The sequence below is a fragment of the Trifolium pratense genome, linkage group LG1 (genome assembly GCF_020283565.1).
Source record: "Trifolium pratense cultivar HEN17-A07 linkage group LG1, ARS_RC_1.1, whole genome shotgun sequence".
Lineage (NCBI taxonomy): Eukaryota > Viridiplantae > Streptophyta > Magnoliopsida > Fabales > Fabaceae > Trifolium > Trifolium pratense.
In genome coordinates this window covers 29,119,150-29,136,698 of record NC_060059.1, presented here as the reverse complement: position 1 = coordinate 29,136,698, position 17,549 = coordinate 29,119,150, and the positions used below count along the sequence as shown (strand labels likewise).

General features: G+C 37.1%; 2 protein-coding genes across 2 annotated transcripts; one reads left to right on the top strand and one right to left on the bottom strand.

Annotated features, from left to right (window-relative positions):
- The first annotated feature begins 2,282 nt into the window (after positions 1 to 2,282).
- LOC123902308 lies at positions 2,283 to 3,539 on the top strand. Its single transcript, XM_045951999.1, has 2 exons — positions 2,283 to 2,878; positions 2,974 to 3,539. Exons 1-2 carry the CDS (start codon positions 2,401 to 2,403, stop codon positions 3,204 to 3,206), a joined length of 711 nt encoding a protein of 236 aa, XP_045807955.1. The 5' UTR covers positions 2,283 to 2,400; the 3' UTR covers positions 3,207 to 3,539.
- A 10,421-nt stretch (positions 3,540 to 13,960) lies between these two features.
- LOC123891833 (protein MAIN-LIKE 1-like) lies at positions 13,961 to 16,910 on the bottom strand. Its single transcript, XM_045941717.1, has 3 exons — positions 16,775 to 16,910; positions 14,763 to 14,995; positions 13,961 to 14,416 (listed from the first exon to the last, which is right to left on the bottom strand). Exons 1-3 carry the CDS (start codon positions 16,908 to 16,910, stop codon positions 13,961 to 13,963), a joined length of 825 nt encoding a protein of 274 aa, XP_045797673.1.
- Between the last annotated feature and the right edge of the window lie 639 nt (positions 16,911 to 17,549).

Sequence of the window (17,549 nt, the reverse complement as noted above, 5' to 3'; positions counted from 1 at the left end):
ATGGAATTTCCAGAGGTGTGGTGAGAAAGTGGGTAGTGGGATGAGAAATTTTCATAACATTTCTCCAATTAGAAAAATATTATGCGGGCCTCTTGTTGGGACTACGGCCTTCTATCCACACCTCCCTCTGTCTCTCTCATTTGGGACTACTACGGTCTCAATTGTCCTTGTTGTTTCACATTGCAAGAGCTTCTGCTACGAAGCTTCCAACATCTTAGGATCATCTATTTTGTAAGAATCTTAGACTCGGGCTCTTGAACACAAATAATTTGAGATTATTTGCATAATGGTAGTCTAAGTTTTAAGAGAAAAAAGGAGTATTTTGTAGTACAATTTGTATTATTGATCGCCGGATTTTAAATTTGACAAGTGCTATTCACACTCTTTTAATACTCTCTACTACTAGTAATGGTTGAAATTTAAGTGGTTGAGTGGTTCTGCATAAATTTATTAGAATCCAACTTTTCGCACCCTCTGAATATCCTCGGTCACCCCCTTAAAATTACCAAATTAACCCTCCCGCTTTCTAGGATGCAAGCAGTTTTTTGCACTCTAAATAGCGAGTGTCAATATTTTTAGCTCAAATCCACCCCCTAGAATGGAAACAATCATAAAAAAAGGAGTTCGCTTTATAGATGCAGTTTGCATTCTAGAAAGCGAACTCTTGCCTTCCCCCTCCATTTTTGCTATTTACACACTTGCATCCTAAGTAGCAAAAAAGTTTTTTTTTGGGGGGGGGGGGGGGTGGGTGGGTGCAGAAGTAGGATTCAATTTATTAACCAACTTGCAATTTAGCCCAAACTAAAAAAGAGTGTTAAGTTGATTAAAAAAAGGGTGTTAGTATTCCAAAAAAACAAAAAGAGTGTTAAAAGCAGGAAAAAAATTTTTTCTACCCCAACAATCTTCTATCTACCCCAACTTTTTTTCTAATATTCCCATTATACCCTTATCAAATTTAAATATATTTTATTATTTTTTCACTTTGTTAGTTTGTAACCTTTTTGGTAGACTGTTTACACACATCACTCAGTGTTCCGGTACGTTTTTTTTTTTTCAGGTTTGTCGAAATTACCGGAACACTTTGAAAAAGTGTTCCGGTTTGTTAAATTTCCAGTTTATTACCGGAACACTTTTCAAAATCGTTCCGGTATGACATTTTTCCAGAAACGTTGGGTGTATACCGGAACACTTTTATAAGTGTTCCGGTATACAAAAGGTGTTCCGGTAATAACAAAGCGTTCCGGTAAGCATAAACGTGTTTTGTTGAATACCGGAACACTTTTCAAAGTATTCTGGTATACAAAAAAGTGTTCCGGTATACAACCAAGTATTCCGGTATACAAAAGGTGTTCCGGTAATAACAAAGCATTCCGGTAAGCATAAACGTGTTTTGTTGAATACCGGAACACTTTTCAAAGTATTCCGGTATACAAAAAAGTGTTCCGGTATACAACCAAGTATTCCGGTATACAACAAAGTGTTCCGGTAATTACATATGTGTTCCGGTGTGTTTAACAAGTTGTAAAAAGTGTTCCGGTACATTAAATGTGTTCCGGTATAGCATAGCAGTTTTATTAATTTTTTTTAAATTTTTTTTTTTAAACAGATATGGCTCAAATCGGCAATACAAGTCAAATATTAGTAGATACTACAGATGTTTTTACAACTGATCAAAAATTTGCTACACCGGATGCTGTTCTCACATGGGCTCGAGATGTTGGAGATGCCAACAAAGTCAGTATTATCATTACTCGGTCAGATAAAAAGAACGGAATAAGAGGTAGAAATGACAAGTTGATTTTAGGTTGTGATAAAGGTGGAAAGTATGACTTTTCAGAAAGTTCCACGACAACTGCATCGAAAAAATGTAACTGTCCATTTAAAATTAGAGCTGCACCTTCAACAGATGGTTCAGGATGGAAAGTTCAGGTTATTCATGGAGTTCACAACCACGGGCTACCTGACCAATATCATGCGTTTCAGCAAGCATGTGTTAATTCAAGCAATTTTGTCGAATATGTCAATAACACCTAGTTGGCCCCTCACAAAGAACAATTTGTTGAAGCATGGACCAATCGAGTGATGCATTTAGGAAACACAACGACTAATAGGTATAATTTTTTTATTTTAAAATTGTAATTATATTTTTCTTTTTTCGGTGTTTAATTGAATATTGTTTGCAATTTGATATTTAGAGTTGAGTCTGCACATTGGAGACTGAAGCAAATGTTGGAACACAGCAAAAGAGACTTATGCAAGTGTTTGGAAGGCATGAATGACAACATAATACTAGAAGTTGACAAAATTAAGAAGTCTTTTCAAAAGAGTTTTTACTATGCAGAAAAGACACACAGCAGTCCATTTTTTCAATATTTGAGAAACTTTGTCTCCAGGGCAGCTATGACACTAATTTCTGATGAGATGAAGAGAATTGACATTGTTGGAACAGATAAAAACTTGTGTGGTTGCAAACTTAGGTCAACATGTGAGTTACCTTGTGCTTGTGAATTGAGTGGATATACAACCAGCGGTGTACCGATACCATTAGATTCAGTTCACGGTCACTGGAAGAAATTAACTATGGAAGAACCATTGGAGGATGACACAGAGGATGGATATGAGTTGGACATGAGTAATGCAATGGAGGCAATATGGACTCGATTTCGGTCACTTGATATTGTTGGTAAAAGAGCGTTGAAGAGTAAAGTGTTTGAACTTGCTTATCCAGCCTCAAGTTCATTGCGTCCACCACCTGAAAAAATAAAAACCAGAGGAGGAGTGAAGAACAAAGATAAAGGCAAAGCACCAAAGGGTTATGATGTGTACCGTGATCCATCATACTTTGAACATGTTGAAAGAGAATATGGTGATTCACAAGGTGACTAATTTATTTTTGTTATAATATAGTTATTGTTTATATTTTTATTTCTTATTTTTATATATTCAACTTATTTTTTTTCTACATAAATCAAGGTACATCAAAGAGGTCGCGTACACAACTATCTCAGCCATCTCAGGATCAACAAGCTCAACCATCTCAAAAGCAACTATCACAAATGTCTAAAAAATTGACATCTCAGAAGTATCTGGGGCAATTTCCTGATCATATACATCCACATATTGTTGACATTATTGAAGTGTTAGGAGATGGAAATTGTGGTTTTAGAGCTGTTGCATATTTACTTGGTTACACAGAGGAAGGTTGACCCATCGTCCGCCGAGAGTTACATGAAGAGCTGACAAATAATAACAGTTTGTATGAGAAATTATTCAGACAAGGTTTACAGGGCGTTAGAGATTCGCTGGTAGCAAATAGATGGTTCACCGTACCTGCTATGGGTTACTTGGTAGCAAATAGGTATAATGTTATTTTAGTCACTTTGGGTAAACCTAGTCGGACCTTCTTTCCTATGATGACTTCATATTCCTCTTCAGCAAGGTTTTTTTGTATCGGTTTTGTCGGTGGAAATCATTGGGTGCCGGTAAACATGTCAAAGGGATTTCCGTTGCCCGAAGTTACAGCTGATTGGAAGAAATTTCGTTCACATGAGGCAATATCTTGGATGTCAAACTTAAACGGACGCCTACAATATTGGCAACTTCTAAATCCTCCGGTGAAACCTCCTAATGGTGTTATGTTTGTTGATTAATTTTTAATTTTATGTCAAACATTTAAATATTACTTATTTTCATGTAATGCAAAACTCCTCTTGAAGAGGTTTTGTTTAGAAACCCATTTGGCTTTGTTATAAATCATTGTTTTTGTAGTTATTATTACTAAATTTTATCCGATCATCATCATATTTTCAAAATATAGCATAAAAATATCAAGCAAGAAGCAACAAATGTCAATGGCATGCAAAGTAATACCCCTGTTTGTTAAAATGCCAAATCACTAGTGCTAATAATACAAGAAAATCACACACAAGAAAATCATCCAAATTAATAATACAACACGGAAAAAAAAAGGTCATGGATGTTCACCACGAGCCACATCCAGTGCTAAAAAAAGATCTTCAAATCCCTCTTCATCTCTGTCGATATTTAAATGCGAGACAAACCTCTTCAACGCGGAACCAATCATACCTCTCCATCTTCGTTCGCGTTGGAGGTCATCCTCTGCTGGAGCTGGTGCATCTGCTTCCATCGGATCATCTTGTGGTGCCATATACTGTGGAACTGGCTGTGCTCCATGTGGTCCATCAACAGGGCGACATACTATAGGATGTGATACCATATAGTACCACGGCAAGTAATCAGCTGCAGCCTCAGCAGCATATGCCGCTGGACGTGTGGGCTGAACGATCCGATCAACAGCGATGTCATAACCGATCCAGCCACTATCAATAACATCAATGGCAGGAGCTGGAGGTGGTGGTGGTGGTATATACTGAACGTAGCCAAACTGCCTAATACATCTCTCAGGCAAGTAACGAACTACAGTGCAGCCACGCAGATATCCACTATACATACTCACCAGGTCAAAAGGAAATGCAGCTCTATGGTCTTCAAACGGACGCCATATAACGTCATCCGGGGTCAATGCATCCAGTACTGGTCGATAAGCAGGAAGCTTCACATTCCCTTGCCTATACCTCCACCGCCTAGCTCGAGGTAAACTCGCACCAGGAATATCACAGTCAATACCAGACTCAGCCCGCCTTCCAAGGGTAGGGATATACTCGTGAATCCAACACTGTTACAACCAAAATTTTCATTATTTCAATAAGCTGAAAAATAATAATGCATCACTTTTTACGGACAGTTACATATAGCAGCAACACACATAACATACTCATGAAATGAAAATAATTAAGAATAATAATTACTAAATTGTTACATTAAACATGAAATGAAAATTATCAAGAAAATAGTAGCTGAAAAATGAAACGGATATTAAATACCTGTAAAAGTGTCGCATACCCAGCGAGCCCCTTTGTGGTAAAGATAGAAGCATCATTCAAGGTGTCATATAATTCAACCAAGGCAATTGCACCCCAAGCAAATCTACTACATGTAGACAAAACCCTAAACATCGGTAGATATTTTGCATCCACGCGTGTAAAACTCTTGTCAGTGCAAATGGTACAGCCGATCAACAACAACAAATACGACCTAGCAGCACAATCATAATTGTTGGTGTTTTGATTGGCTACATTTTGCAAAAGCCAACCAGCCAGATGCTGAACTGAGATGCTGTAGCATTATAGTACAGCATACTGAAGCTCTGTTTTCGTGCAGAATTTTTATTTCAAATCTGAGTCAAGATTTGCTTCAATTATATATTCAGGCACGTGCGTCTAGGCAAGACGAGACTTACTCAGCAAGTTTTATTGAAGTCGGTCAAAGGAAAAGTGATTTAAAACAAAAATATAATTATATTATATTTTTGGCGTTTTTTTTTGTTTGGTACAACATGAAACAAACAAATTATATTTTTGAAATTAATTTAGGGTTGGGCCGAAATTCTCACAGCTGTATTTGTCTGAAGACCTAGCTTGCCCATCAAGACAATTGAAGACTATAAATATGTGAAGCCTCAAGCTATTCTACTCATGTATTCTAAACCGTGTTCTTTACAAAGTGTGAGTTTTTAGGGTTTAGAGTTTGTGTCTTTTGTCAGCCTTTCTTGTGTCAATTTGATGCAAGTTTAGGACTGTGTTTTGGTTGTTAATTGTAAGCTACTCCTAAGCTTTGAAGCACGGAGTTAGCGTGTGTGATTCACTCAAAAGCTTTTAAGCAAGAGTGTGGTCTAGTTTTTAGGAGAGTGTCTCCATCCTGATTATTATTATTGACAGCAACATGATATGTGTTGTTAGAGGGAATTTGGGACGGGGTCTCATTATCTAAGAGGTTCTTAGATAGGATTGCACGGGTAGTGTCTAGGCGATAAGTCAAGTACCGGGTGTTGGTCGAGGGCTTTGAACTAGAGCTATTATAGTGGATTCATTCCTGGATTGGTATCCCCCAGAGTAGGTGACGTTGCACTGAACTGGGTTAACAATTACCTGTCTTATTTATTGTTCTGCAATTTATTTATTTATTTACTGTGTTCTGCGACTGTCTTGCTGCAACGTGTGCTATAGCATCTTGTGCAGCATTGTGTTCACTGCGTGCCAGATTTGAATTGGCATCAGAGCAGGCACCCTTTCTGGTTATAGGGTGAGCTCCAGGGAGAATGTCTGGCAACATGGACAAAGAAGGAGGGCTTGTAAGCAGACCACCGCTTCTCGTTGGTGTCTCCAACTATGATTATTGGAAATCACGCATGATTGCTTTCCTAAAATCTATGGATAGCAAAACTTGGAAAGCTGTTCTGAAAGGATGGGACCCCCCTGTGGTCATGGACAAAGATGGAAAGCCAACACTTGAACTAAAAGCTGAGGAGGACTGGTCTAAAGAAGAAGATGAGCTTGCTTTGGGAAACTCAAAAGCATTATATGCATTATACAATGGGGTAGACAAACACATCTTCAAGCTGATCAAAAAATGTGTCTCAGCAAAGGAAGCTTGGAAGATTCTTGAAACTGTTCATGAAGGTACTCCTCAGGTAAAGATGTCTAAATTACAGATCCTTACTACTCAGTTTGAAAATTTACGTATGAAGGATGAGGAAACAATCCAAGATTTTCATATGACTATTCTAGATTATGATAATTAATTTGATTCTTTGGGGGAGAAAATTCCCGAAGAAAAGTTAGTAAGAAAAATGCTCAGATCTCTTCCAAAGAAATTTGATATGAAAGTCACAGCTATGGAAGAAGCCAAAAACATATCTCAGATGAAACTGGATGAACTAGTTGGATCACTCCAAACTTATGAAAGTGCTGCAAATGGAAGAAGTGAAAAGAAAAATAAGAGCATTGCCTTCTCATCTAAAAATAATGAAAAAGAACTGGAGGAGGATGAAGAATCTAATGAAAGTATCTCTGAAGCTATGGAGTTGCTGGGAAAACAGTTCAACAAAGTTCTAAAACAAATGGACAAAAGACCCAGACCAAATTCTAAGAATGATGCTCCAGGCACTATGCGCAGCATTGTGAATCAAGGAAAACCTAAGAGTGATGAAAAGTCAAGCTTAAACAAGAATATTCAATGTCATGAATGCGAGGGATATGGTCACATCAGACCTGAATGTCCAACATATCAGAAAAGAACGAAGAAAGGACTAACTGTCAGTTGGTCTGATGATGATGACTCAGAAGATGATACAGCATCTGTGACTGCCAAACATATCTCAGTCTTAACAGGTACTATTACATCTGATACAGAATCTTGTGATGGAGAGGTAACCTACGAAGAACTTGCTGATTCTTACAAAGAACTCTGCCTCAAGAGTGGAGAAATATGCAGAGTCATTGAGAAACAAAAGGTAACCATCAATCAATTGAAGGCAGAAAAATTTGAAAATATATCAAAGATGGATGAGCTCCAGAAGAAGGTAAATTATCTATCCTCTGATCTTGATGAAGCTAAGGAAGTCATTGAAAAATTAAATGCTGACATTTGGCGTTTGAGAAAATTCTCCGACATGTTGTATAAAGATGATGATCATCTTGATAAACTTCATAAAGCTGATGGTCAACTAGAAGAAATCTTAGAGAAAAATGTTCTAAAGCCTAAACATATTGGGCTTAGTTATGAGAATGTCAACAAACACAAAGGTTACAGCTCAGATCTCACGTACATGCATCCAAAAGAAACTCATAAGCAAAAGATGCCTCAACAGATGCTACAACATCATAAGCAGCATCCCTTGTCAAAGAACAAAAGAAAACATCACTCTTGGATATGTCACTACTGTGGTAGAAAAGGGCATATAAGACCTTTTTGTTACAAATTGTTTGGATACCCTAACAGGCATCATCAGCCTAAACCAGTTTCCACAACTGCCTCCACTCAACAAGAATGGAAACCTAAAGGTAAGAATGTGAAGACCAATGATGGTACTCAACTTGAGAAGAAGATTACTGCTCTGGTTGCTCACACATCACTTAGAGCTTCATCAAGGGAAGACTGGTATTTCGATAGTGGTTGTTCAAGACACATGACCGGAATTGGAAAATTTCTTGTTGATTTAAAGTCTTACTCAACTAGTTTTGTAACTTGTGGCAATGGTACTAAAGGAGAAATTGTTGGTATAGGGGAGCTCAACAGTAATAGCTTGCCTAAACTAAGCAATGTGTTGTTAGTAAAAGGATTGACTGCAAATTTAATAAGCATCAGTCAATTAAGCGACCAAGGGATGAAGGTAAACTTCACCAAGTCTGAATGTTTGGTTACAAATGATGAGGGTGAAATTTTGATGAGGGGCGTCAGATCAAAAGACAACTGCTACTTATGGGTTCCCCAAGAAGAGGCAAATGTGTCGACATGCTTAATCACGAAAGAAGATGAAATAAAATTGTGGCACCAAAAACTTGGTCATCTCAACCTAAGAAGCATGAAGAAAGCTATACCTGAAGAAGCCATCAAGGGCTTGCCAAATCTCAAGATCAAAGAAGGAAGCATTTGTGGTGAATGTCAAATTGGAAAACAAACCAAGAAGCCACATCCAAAGCTGCAGCATCTTACCACTACCAGAGTTCTTGAGCTTCTACACATGGATTTGATGGAACCTATGCAAACTGAAAGCTTAGGAGGAAAAAGGTATGCCTATGTTGTTGTAAATGATTTCTCTAGATATACCTGGATAAATTTTATTGGAAAGAAATCAGAGACCTTTGATGTATTCAAAGATCTATGTATTCTACTTCAAAGAGAGAAAAACAATGTTGTGTTAAGGATCAGAAGTGATCATGGAAAGGAGTTTGAAAACTCTAGATCCTCTGACTTTTGTGCCTCTGAAGGCATCATCCATGAATTTTCATCTCTCATTACACCACAACAAAATGGTGTAGTAGAAAGAAAGAATAGAATTATACAAGAGTCTGCAAGAGTAATGTTACATGCAAAGAAACTCTCTCATGGTTTTTGGGCAGAAGCTATGAACACTGCTTGTCATATTCATAATAGTGTCACCTTGAGATCTGGAACTACATCTACTCTGTATGAATTGTGGAAAGGTAGAAAACCTACTGTTAAGTACTTTCATGTGTTTGGAAGTAAATGTTATATCTTGTCTGATAGAGAACCAAGAACTAAAATGGATCCTAAAAGTGATGAAGGCATATTCTTGGGATACTCAACAAATAGCAGAGCCTACAGAGTATATAACTACATAACCAAAACCATGATGGAATCTATAAATGTAGTAATATATGGTATTTCAAGTGAAGTTGTGAAAGATGATACAGAAGATGCTACAGCATCTATCCAAGGTAGTATAGATTCTGAAACTATTGAGGAATTCAAGAATGATACAGAGGTTACTACACCTGAACCAATCTTTGCTACTTCAAAGAAAGGGTCATCCATTCGTACTCAAAAGAATCATCCTACAGATCTGATTATTGGTAATCCTAATCATGGAATTACTACTAGAAGGACACTTGACTTAGTTCCTAATGCTTGTTTTGTTTCTAAGTTTGAACCCAGAAATGTGATGGAAGCCCTCACTGATGAGTTTTGGATAAATGCTATGCAAGAAGAGCTAAATCAGTTCAAGAAGAATGAAGTTTGGGACTTAGTTCCTAGACCAGAAAATACTAATGTGATTGGTACCAAGTGGGTCTACAAGAACAAGTCTGATGAAAGTGGAACTGTGACCAGAAACAAGGCAAGGCTGGTTGCACAAGGATATTCACAGATTGAAGGGATAGATTTTGATGAGACTTTTGCTCCGGTTGCTCGTCTTGAATCCATTAGATTACTACTAGGAGTGGCATGCATTCTAAAATTCAAGTTATTCCAAATGGATGTGAAAAGTGCCTTCCTCAATGGGTACTTAAATGAAGAAGTATATGTGGAACAACCAAAGGGGTTTGTTGATCCAAGCTTTCCAAATCATGTTTACAAATTAAAGAAAGCTCTTTATGGATTAAAACAAGCACCTCGAGCATGGTATGAAAGATTGACTGAGTTCCTTACTAGTCAAGGCTACAGGAAAGGAGGAAATGACAAGACTCTATTTGTGAAAGAAGATCAAGGCAAATTTCTAATAGCACAAATCTATGTTGATGACATTGTCTTTGGAGGAATGTCTAGTGAGATGGTACAGCATTTCGTGCAGCAAATGCAGTCTGAGTTTGAGATGAGTCTTGTAGGTGAACTAACCTACTTTCTTGGGCTCCAAGTAAAGCAGATGGAAGATATTATTTTTATCTCCCAAAGCAAGTATGCAAAAAATATAGTGAAAAAGTTTGGTATGGAAAGTGCTGCTCATAAAAGAACACCTGCAGCAACCCATTTAAAGCTTACCAAAGATGAAAAGGGAGTTGATGTAGATCAAAGTCTTTATAGAAGCATGATAGGAAGCTTATTATACCTTACAGCCAGCAGGCCTGATATTACTTTTGCTGTAGGAGTATGTGCTAGGTACCAAGCTGAGCCAAAGATGAGTCATCTTGCTCAAGTGAAAAGAATTTTGAAGTATGTGAATGGTACATGTGATTATGGGATCTTGTATACTCATGGTGAGAACTCTATGCTAGTAGGATATTGTGATGCTGATTGGGCAGGTTGTGCAGATGATAGAAAAAGCACCTCAGGAGCTTGTTTCTTTTTGGGCAACAACCTTATATCTTGGTTCAGCAAGAAACAGAATTGTGTATCCTTATCTACAGCTGAAGCAGAGTACATAGCTGCTGGTAGCAGCTGCTCCCAGCTATTATGGATGAAACAAATGTTGCTGGAGTACAATGTGGTACAAGATGCTATGGCATTGTACTGTGACAATCTTAGTGCCATCAATATTTCAAAGAATCCTATCCAACATAGGAGGACGAAGCATATTGATATTAGACACCACTTTATTAGAGACCTAGTTGAAGAAGGTATTGTGACTCTTGAGCATATTGCCACTGAAGAACAACTGGCTGATATTTTTACTAAGGCTCTAGATGCAGTCCAATTTGAAAAATTGCGAGGCAAACTTGGGATTTGCCTATCTGAAGAGTTATAGCAATTATTGCAAGTGTGGCGTGCAGTTTTCTCTTCAATTTATTTAGTAATGCACGCTGTTATGGGTAATGTTGAAACATCTGAAGATTTGGTAAGAATTGTGTGTTAAGGATGTTTCTTGTGGAGAGAAAGTATTTGTCAGAGAAAGTTATGTGGTGTTTTCCCCTGCTGTGTTTAACATTTGTTGGTAATGATATTAGCGCTCCAACTGAGGTCAAAGATGACTTTGTGTTGGAACATGTCAAGAAGAGTGTTCCTGAGAAAGATGTCGTACATGATGCTACAACATCTGCAGCACGGGAAAAATTGGATAACATCGTGATACCCGAGTCTCCAGATGATGTTATTGTTCCTGACAAAGAAAAGGGTTCTGAAGCAACTACTACTGATAATGTTTTTGTTCATGATATCTATGTGATCCCTTATGTTGATGATAGTGGTAAAACTATGTCTGTTCCTTTGAATGTTGATGAATCTGCTGAGAAAGATTCAAATGTTATTTATGTGGACAATCTCAACCTTACTGAGAGGACTCCTGTTTCTAGTACTAGGAGGTTAAAGAAGGCTTGATGTGGAAAGGAATTTAAGTGAAGATTTTTTACAATGCTAAAAGCTTGTTGATTTGATTAAAGCAGAAAACTGCAACCGGCTTCAACTACTCATTCCAATACTCTGACTACAGGTTTGGCTCGGTTTATAAATGTTGTAGGGACCAGATCACCTCTTGACCTTGGTTTCCATATTCTTGATGAAACTGTTCTGCATGGTAAGTCATGTGCTGTGAAAATGCCTATAGTTTTCCCTACACTGATGTGTGATTTTATTCTAGCTCAACATCCTGGCATTTGTACTGAGGCTGGTGTTTCTAGTAAGAGAGGTTGTGATTTATCTTTTGATTTTAGACTGTTTGAGGGTACACATGCTGCAGACTGTGCTGCATCATCTGTCAATCAGTCAACTGATGTTTTGCCTAGGAAGCAAATGATTGTTGACCTCAAGGTGTTTTTTCAATGTCAATCCTGGTGTTCTTAATGATATTGCAGGTGGTGATACTGAGGTAGAGGAGGAGGACTCTGACGCAAGTCCTTCTATGTGACCTGCTTATGCTTTATTTGCATGTCCTTTTGGATTTTAATTTTGTGGGCTACGCCCTGATGCTCTCTGGATTGTAACATGCACAATCCATGTCTTTTGGCTCCGACACTCCAGGTTCTCTTTGCCATGATGGTCTGTAATATGCACTTTATGATCTCTTATGCTCTGATACTCTCTACACTCTATGTTTCTCTATGCTCTGATAACTCTGTGGAAGTCTGTACTTTGCTCCTATTCTATGGTAATGACTTTAGTTGTCAGAATTTATGGCTAAAAAGGGGGAGTAATATGTTGTGCATAATGTGATGCATAATGCTATAGCATCTAGTATAGCATGTCTGTTTTATGTGATATGCATGTTTTGAGGGGGAGTGAATGTTTATATGCATATATTGAGGGGGAGTAGGTAGAATTTATTTTTCTACTACCTTTAATATGCATGCTTATATAGGAATTTATTTTTCCTATTTTCTGTGGCGTTGCTTAAATTTTAAGGAGCTTATTTCTCCTATCTTGAATCCACTATGTGAGAGTTTATTTCTCTCTATCTGTACTTTGAGGCTAAGATGTGTTATGTTCCGCTGTTGCATGCCTCTGATGCTTACGTGCTAGCTATCTATTCATCTGATGAATTCTTTTACTTTCTTTCCTAGTTGTGTGCGTATGTTGACTCGAAGGAAAGTTCAAATAGCTTAGCATCGTTCTACTTTCTTTCCTAGTTGTGTGCTTATGTTGACTCGAAGGAAAGTTTAGACTGTATCTCTCTATGCACTGGCCTAAGGTTGTTTTAGCCAAAATTTGCCAAAGGGGGAGATTGTTGGTGTTTTGATTGGCTACATTTTGCAAAAGCCAACCAGCCAGATGCTGAACTGAGATGCTGTAGCATTATAGTACAGCATACTGAAGCTCTGTTTTCGTGCAGAATTTTTATTTCAAATCTGAGTCAAGATTTGCTTCAATTATATATTCAGGCACGTGCGTCTAGGCAAGACGAGACTTACTCAGCAAGTTTTATTGAAGTCGGTCAAAGGAAAAGTGATTTAAAACAAAAATATAATTATATTATATTTTTGGCGTTTTTTTTTGTTTGGTACAACATGAAACAAACAAATTATATTTTTGAAATTAATTTAGGGTTGGGCCGAAATTCTCACAGCTGTATTTGTCTGAAGACCTAGCTTGCCCATCAAGACAATTGAAGACTATAAATATGTGAAGCCTCAAGCTATTCTACTCATGTATTCTAAACCGTGTTCTTTACAAAGTGTGAGTTTTTAGGGTTTAGAGTTTGTGTCTTTTGTCAGCCTTTCTTGTGTCAATTTGATGCAAGTTTAGGACTGTGTTTTGGTTGTTAATTGTAAGCTACTCCTAAGCTTTGAAGCACGGAGTTAGCGTGTGTGATTCACTCAAAAGCTTTTAAGCAAGAGTGTGGTCTAGTTTTTAGGAGAGTGTCTCCATCCTGATTATTATTATTGACAGCAACATGGTATGTGTTGTTAGAGGGAATTTGGGACGGGGTCTCATTATCTAAGAGGTTCTTAGATAGGATTGCACGGGTAGTGTCTAGGCGATAAGTCAAGTACCGGGTGTTGGTCGAGGGCTTTGAACTAGAGCTATTATAGTGGATTCATTCCTGGATTGGTATCCCCCAGAGTAGGTGACGTTGCACTGAACTGGGTTAACAATTACCTGTCTTATTTATTGTTCTGCAATTTATTTATTTATTTACTGTGTTCTGCGACTGTCTTGCTGCAACGTGTGCTATAGCATCTTGTGCAGCATTGTGTTCACTGCGTGCCAGATTTCAATAATTCTCAACTTCACACTGCCTTATGTAGTTATCAAATAGCCATTGTTGAGAAAAATATCCACCTCGCTGCTTTCTTGTCTCTCTGGCCGCACACTGAAGACTGACACCCAACAATTCAGCTGCAAGTGCCGCAGCTTCTTCCTCTGTGAACGATGACGGTGTGTAAAAGTCACCCCTAATAGGAATATGCAACAAACATGCAACATCATCCAGTGTAATTGTCATTTCACCGAACGACATGTGAAATGACGATGTCTCTGGGTGCCATCTCTCAACAAACGCGGATATAAGATTCGGATCGACCTTGTTCAAACTGGTCCGCTCAAGTGATCTCAACCCAGATGCAGTCATCCAACCTTCAACATATCGTGGATGTTGATCAGGAACCCATTCGGCCAGTTTGCCACCGAGAGATGCTATCTTTAATTCAATTCTTGGTCCATGACGTTCCTACATTATATGAAAAGGATTGTAAATAAGTTTATCACAATTACAACTTTTTTGGTCATATTATGGGTGACAGAAACCAGAGAATAGTGTAGTAATTAAGTAAACAAAACAAAACAAATGCAATAAGGCAGCAAGTAAGTGAACAAAACAAATGCAATAGCTATTTATAAATAATACTAGGTTATGAGTGTTACCAAAACATTAAGTGAATTTTTTCATAATTTTTGACCTGAGATTCTTTCCCAAAACATTAAGTGAATTTTTTCATAACATTGATCATAAGATACATCCTACTGCTATACATTTCATTGAACTTTAACTAAAACTATAAATAAAAATTGATTACCTCGCCAAACCATACATGACGAGCAACGTGCTCATGATACCGTGTCAGAAGACTAGTATCAATCGGTCCTCCAGGCCACACCACAGGCTGCACCACAGGTTGCACCTCCGGCACAAGCTCCTCCTCCTGCTGCTCCTCCTCCTGCTCCTCCTCCGCCTGGCGCCGTAGAAACTCTTCATGTCCGATATCTTCGGAACGCCTAATTCTACCATCGCGTCCTCTGATACGCGCCACTGAAAATAGAAAACAACATTCATTAATAAAAAATGCAAATACAGTTTAAAAATGCATACCGGAACACTTGGGTTTGAGTATTCCGGTATGCAGACAATAACAAGCGAAACAGATGAGAAATTTTCATACCGGAACACTTAGAAAAAGAGTTCCGGTATGAATATTCATACCGGAACACTTGAAAAAAGCGTTCCGGTTTGTTATTCGTACTTACTCTCTCAAATTCCTCTTTCACAACACCGGAACACTTTTTTGAGATGTGAGTGGAAAATGAATTTTTTTTTACGGTTTTACTTTATATAGGAGGGCATTTTCGTCATTAAAAAATTTGTGTTGGGGTAGATGGAAGATTGTTGGGGTAGAAAAAAAAATTTCTAAAAGCAGATGGTGAAAGAAATATTTGGTTGTTTTTTAAGTTGTCCGGTGGAAAAACTCATCGCATTGAACTTCTCTTTTTTATGCTACACCTTCCCTTACAAATCTTTTAAACTACAAATTTTTAAAATCTATGTTAAATTCATTAAAAGGTAAATAAATGAAATTGTTCACATTTTTGTTAGAGTAGTCTCATCTTATAACTAGTTTCTATATATTTACCGATCTTCCAACATGTATAAATATTTTTCTTTTTTTGAAGGATAATCTCTTATTACAAGTTAGAACAAAACAACTCAAGAGACTTAAATGAATACATTATCAAAACTCACACATATTAAGTGGACAACTTAACATATTAAGTGCACCCCATTTACGTTTGTTATTTTTAACTTCATAACACCAGAGACGGTGAATGTTGAATTTAAAAGGTCATACATAGCAATATTATGACTCATTGATCTATGAATATTATTTTTAAGAGAATTGGTTTTCTTTTCATTCTTATCTAATTATTCAATATTTTTTTAATGAAATTCTTACCGAATTATATCTATGCAACAATTTTACATTTTGAATTGTACTTGCTAATACTAAATATTTTTATTAGTATGACAAACATTTAGGGCGTGTTTAGTAAAGATGGAACAAAACAGTACAGAACAAAACAATATAATACAACACAAGACAAAATTATACCGGAGAACGATATTGCGATAATATTTTTATATTCAAAAATAAAATGAGTATTTTCATATTTTTTATAGTTGTACCGTGAACAAAAAGTTGTCCCGTGGTTTAATGGGGGACAAAAATTCTTGTTTTTGTCATGTCCTTTGCTACCTAATGTGTCCAGTCTCATAAACAATTTCAAATCAAACAGAGTACAACAAAAGTTGTTCAGTCCCTTGTTTTTTGGCAGATCAAGCGCATGAGGGGTTTGAGTAACATGCTAGAGATTTTATATTCGATTCTCAACTCTATTACCGTAAAAAAAAATTGACAAACATCTTTTAGGCTATGTTTGGATTGATGGTACAGAACGGAATGGAGCAGAACGGAACATAATGGAATGGAGTGGAGCGGAACGGAATGGAACACAAATTCCGTTTCATTGTTTGGATATTCAATGATGGAATGGAACAAAATTACCACTCTATCGTTTGGGAAGTGAACGGAATGGAATAAATTATAACATTTTTATTCCAAATTTACCCCTATTTTAAAACATTAAACTATAGGCAATAATTTCAATTCACTCAAACTAAACCAACAAAAAGGACTCAACACAATCATAAGCACACCAACACAATCAATTAACAAAGATAGGTATCAAAGAAGAGGCTTCACTTTGGCAACCATGATTTTATTGGCTGACTATTGTTGTTTCACTCTCAATAAACCTCGACCTCTTCCTCGACCTCTTCGCCCCCACTCCAATTCATCTTCAACATTTTCTTCTCTCAAAATCAATGGAGGAGGCCATAGAAGAAGAATAGCAAATAAAAGGGTGCAAAATTTACGAAGTTGTGACCTCATAGATTTTCATCAAAACTTGATCCTTTATGAAGTGGCATTGTCTTTACAAAAATACATTGTTAAAGAAAAGAAATCACAGATTCAAAATGAACGAGATTGCAATGAAACTCTTATTGTTTTACAACACTCTTCAGTTTTTACATTGAGCACTGCTACTTCCATCAACAACCTTAATTAATTGATAACATAATTCATAAGGTTGTTGGGCAATGAAAAATTAGCAAAAATTAGTAGTCAGCATATAAAAGCACATAAAAGAAAAAGTGAGGTAGAGAGTTTCTAGTGTGATTTGGGTATTTGAGAAGAAGAAGACACAACTAAATTAAGGGTAAAAGAATAATATTAAAAATATAATGTTCCATTCCATTGGATACACCCCAAATTGGGTTGAATGAAAAATTGAAGTATTGAGTGGTATAGAATGGAATTGGTTCCATTGGATTCCATTACATTCCATTAGCTTTTTGCAAATTCAAATAATGGAATTTTAATATTTACCTCTCCATTCCATTCCATTCCACCACATACCACCAATCCAAACATAGCCTTACTATCTTATCCAATCCAATAAAGACTAAAAAGGAGGTCTTCCTAAGAAAAAAAGAGTCAAAAGAGGATAAAGACCGCATCACATTTTCA

Bases quoted from the DNA above. Each gene is read 5' to 3' on its own strand.
- LOC123891833 (XM_045941717.1), bottom strand. From the start codon at position 16,910: ATGAGGTCACAACTTCGTAAATTTTGCACCCTTTTATTTGCTATTCTT. The intron at 14,996-16,774 runs GTTTATTGAGAG...TTCTATTTTCAG, and splicing joins AGGTCGAGGAAGAGGTCGAG to TGGCGCGTATCAGAGGACGC. The intron at 14,417-14,762 runs GTAATCAATTTT...CATATAATGTAG, and splicing joins GTCATGTATGGTTTGGCGAG to GAACGTCATGGACCAAGAAT.
- LOC123902308 (XM_045951999.1), top strand. From the start codon at position 2,401: ATGACACTAATTTCTGATGAGATGAAGAGAATTGACATTGTTGGAACA. The intron at 2,879-2,973 runs GTGACTAATTTA...ACATAAATCAAG, and splicing joins AGAATATGGTGATTCACAAG to GTACATCAAAGAGGTCGCGT.